The following is a 2807-nucleotide window of genomic DNA, read 5'->3' on the forward strand; positions in this document are numbered from 1 at the left end:
GAATTCCTACCTGGAGCAGTTCCTGAGGGATTTATCCCACAGAATCCCTACCTGGAGCAGTTCCTGAGGGATTTATCCCATGGAATTCCTACCTGGAGCAGTTCCTGAGGGATTTTTCCCATGGAATCCCTACCTGGAGCAGTTCCTGAGGGATTTTTCCCATGGAATTCCTACCTGGAGCAGGGATTTGAGGAGCATGATCTGGGTCAGGCGGTTCCGGTTCTCCCTGCAGGGACAGAGACAAATCCATGGATTTCCTGCCAGGGGGGATTTTAGGCATCCTGGGAATCCCTAAACAGGCATTTTGGGAATTTTATGGGAATAAAAAGCAGGAATGGGAGCAGATCAGAGTTTTCCAGGGAGGGCTGGGCTGAATCCAAAGGGAAAACAACGGGAATGACCCTTCCCAAATCCCGAGGGAATCCTCTTCTCCACAACTAAACAAGACCTTTCCATGGGAAAAATGATCCAAGGAGTTTCATGGATCTCAGGGAATGGTGGGAATTGATCCAGGGGATTCCAGGGAAAAAGGGTTTGGATTCCTGCCAGGGATTCCCAAACACAGCAGGAATTCCAGGGGCGCTGAAGGCTCCAAATTCCAACGGGATCTTATAAAATCTGGGAGCAATTTCCAGGGATTTGGGAACTCTCCAGGATTAAAAAGCAGGAATGGGAGCAGAGGGAGCAGATCAGAGTTTTCCAGGCAGGAATGGGCTGAATCCAAAGGCAAACCAACGGGAATAACCCTTCCCAAACCCCGAGGGAATCCCGTTCCCTCCAACCGATCGAGAATCCGGAACCATTTTCCCAATTTCCAATCCACCCTCCAAAGCCGCTCAAATCCAAGGGAAGGAATTCTGGGAGCAGGGAAGGGGGTCGGGAAAGGTCGGGATCCATCCCTCACCCGTCTTTTCCCGGCTCCATGGAATGCTGGGAGCAGGGAAGAGGCACCTTGTTCATGATGAACACCATCACCTCCGACTGCTGGTAGGTGGGCAGCGTGCTGGCAAAGGACCCTGTGGAGGTGGGAACGCCCCTGGAATGAGGAATTCCCACCTGGAGCGACCCCAGGGGGGAGGTTCAAATCCAGGGGGATTCCAGAGCCGCCGAAAGAACGGCCAGGAGGGGCAATTCCAGCTGGGAATTCCGGCCAATCCCTCGTTCCAATCCTTCCCTGCCCTCTTTCCCTCCTTCCCTCAGGGATCCCAGTCCAGGAAAAGCAGGAATGCCCCTTCCCATCCCACAATTCCAGCTGGGAATTCCAGCCTATCCCTCATTCCGACCCTTCCCTGCCCTCTTTCCCTTCCTTCCCTCAGGGATTTCCCATCCAGGAAAAGCAGGAATGCCCCTTCCCATCCCACAATTCCAGCTGGGAGATGCCAAATCCATGGATCCAGCACCTCCTTCCCTCAGGGATCCCAGTCCAGGAAAAGCAGGAATGTTCCTTCCCATCCCACAATTCCAGCTGGGAATTCCAGCCAATCCCTCATTCCGACCCTTCCCTGCCCTCTTTCCCTTCCTTCCCTCAGGGATTTCCCATCCAGGAAAAGCAGGAATGTCCCTTCCCATCCCACCCACAGGAACCTTCTCCCTCCAGATCCACCAAAATCCCTCTCCAGAGGGACAATTCCAGCTGGGAATTCCAGCCAATCCCTCATTCCAACCCTTCCTGTTTTGGAGCTGCTGAATCCCTGGATTCAGAGCCTCTTTCCCTCCTTCCCTCAGGGATTTCCCATCCAGGAAAAGCAGGAATGTTCCTTCCCATCCCACAATTCCAGCTGGGAGATTCCAATCCCTCATTCCAACCCTTCCCACTCCGGAACCGCCGAATCCCTGGATCCAGCCCCTCCTTCCCGCCCTCTCTTCCCTTCCCCACCCACCCCCAAACCCCTCCGATCCCGGACCCCTCTCCCTCCGATAATCCGCCACCCCCTCATCCCCAAATCCCGCTTTTTCCCCCCCCCCACAAAAAACCCAATCCCAAATCCCCGGGATCCGCGATTCCCACCGATGGTTTTGATGACAGCCTCCTGGAACATCCTCTCCTCCTGCTCCTTGATCATCCTGGAGCCCAGCCCGGGCCCGGAGCTGATCCCGGAGCTGATCCCGGATCCGATGGCGGATCCGACGCCGTCGTAGGTGCCGGTGAGGGCGTAGTCGATGCTGAGGCGCAGCTGCCGCAGGAGGGTGTTGAACACCTCCAGCACCGTGGGGCCTGGGCATGGGGGGGGAGAAATCCCAGGGGGAGTCAGAATTCCAGGGGAAAACTGGGAATGTGGCGGTCAAAGGTCTGAGCAGGAGAGTCTGGGATAATGGAAGGGGTTAAATCCAGAGGGGAGTCAGAATTCCAGGGGAAAAGTGGGAATCTGGTGGATAAGGGTCTCAGCAGGAGAGTCTGGGATGAGGGACGGGGATAAATCCAGAGGGGATTCAGAATTCCAGGGAAAATGGGGCTGGGGGGGGAAGGGTCCCATGAGGGCACTGTGGGGGGGGTTAAATCCAGAGGGGATTCAGAATTCCAGGGGAAAAGGACCCTCAGACCTTGGGAATCTCATCAGGACACTGTGGGATGAGGGACGGGGATAAATCCTGAGGGGATTCAGAATTCCAGGGAAAATGGGGTTGGTGGTCAAAGGTCTCAGCAGGAGATTCTGGGATAATGGAAGGGGTTAAATCCTGAGGGGAGTCAGAATTCCAGGGGAAAAGTGGGAATCTGGTGGCCAAAGGTCTCAGCAGGAGAGTCTGGGATGGGTTAAATCCAGAGGGGAGTCAGAATTCCAGGGAAAATGGGGCTGGGGGGGAAGGGT

General features: G+C 55.3%; 1 protein-coding gene across 1 annotated transcript in view; it reads right to left on the reverse strand.

Moving 5' to 3' along the window:
* Window positions 1-2807, reverse strand: part of LOC114072659 (protein EFR3 homolog B-like) — a gene marked incomplete at both ends in the record, with an annotated part of 21725 nt that overhangs the window by 8717 nt on the left and 10201 nt on the right. Inside the window, 3 exons of the mRNA XM_027910532.1 lie at window positions 134-226; window positions 905-1016; window positions 2009-2215. Coding sequence (XP_027766333.1) covers window positions 134-226; window positions 905-1016; window positions 2009-2215 — 412 coding nt within the window. The remainder of the gene's footprint in view (window positions 1-133; window positions 227-904; window positions 1017-2008; window positions 2216-2807) is intronic.

This window comes from Empidonax traillii, unplaced genomic scaffold (genome assembly GCF_003031625.1).
Source record: "Empidonax traillii isolate 1590-97213 ecotype Southwest subspecies unplaced genomic scaffold, ASM303162v1 scaffold3675:size23266, whole genome shotgun sequence".
NCBI lineage: Eukaryota > Metazoa > Chordata > Aves > Passeriformes > Tyrannidae > Empidonax > Empidonax traillii.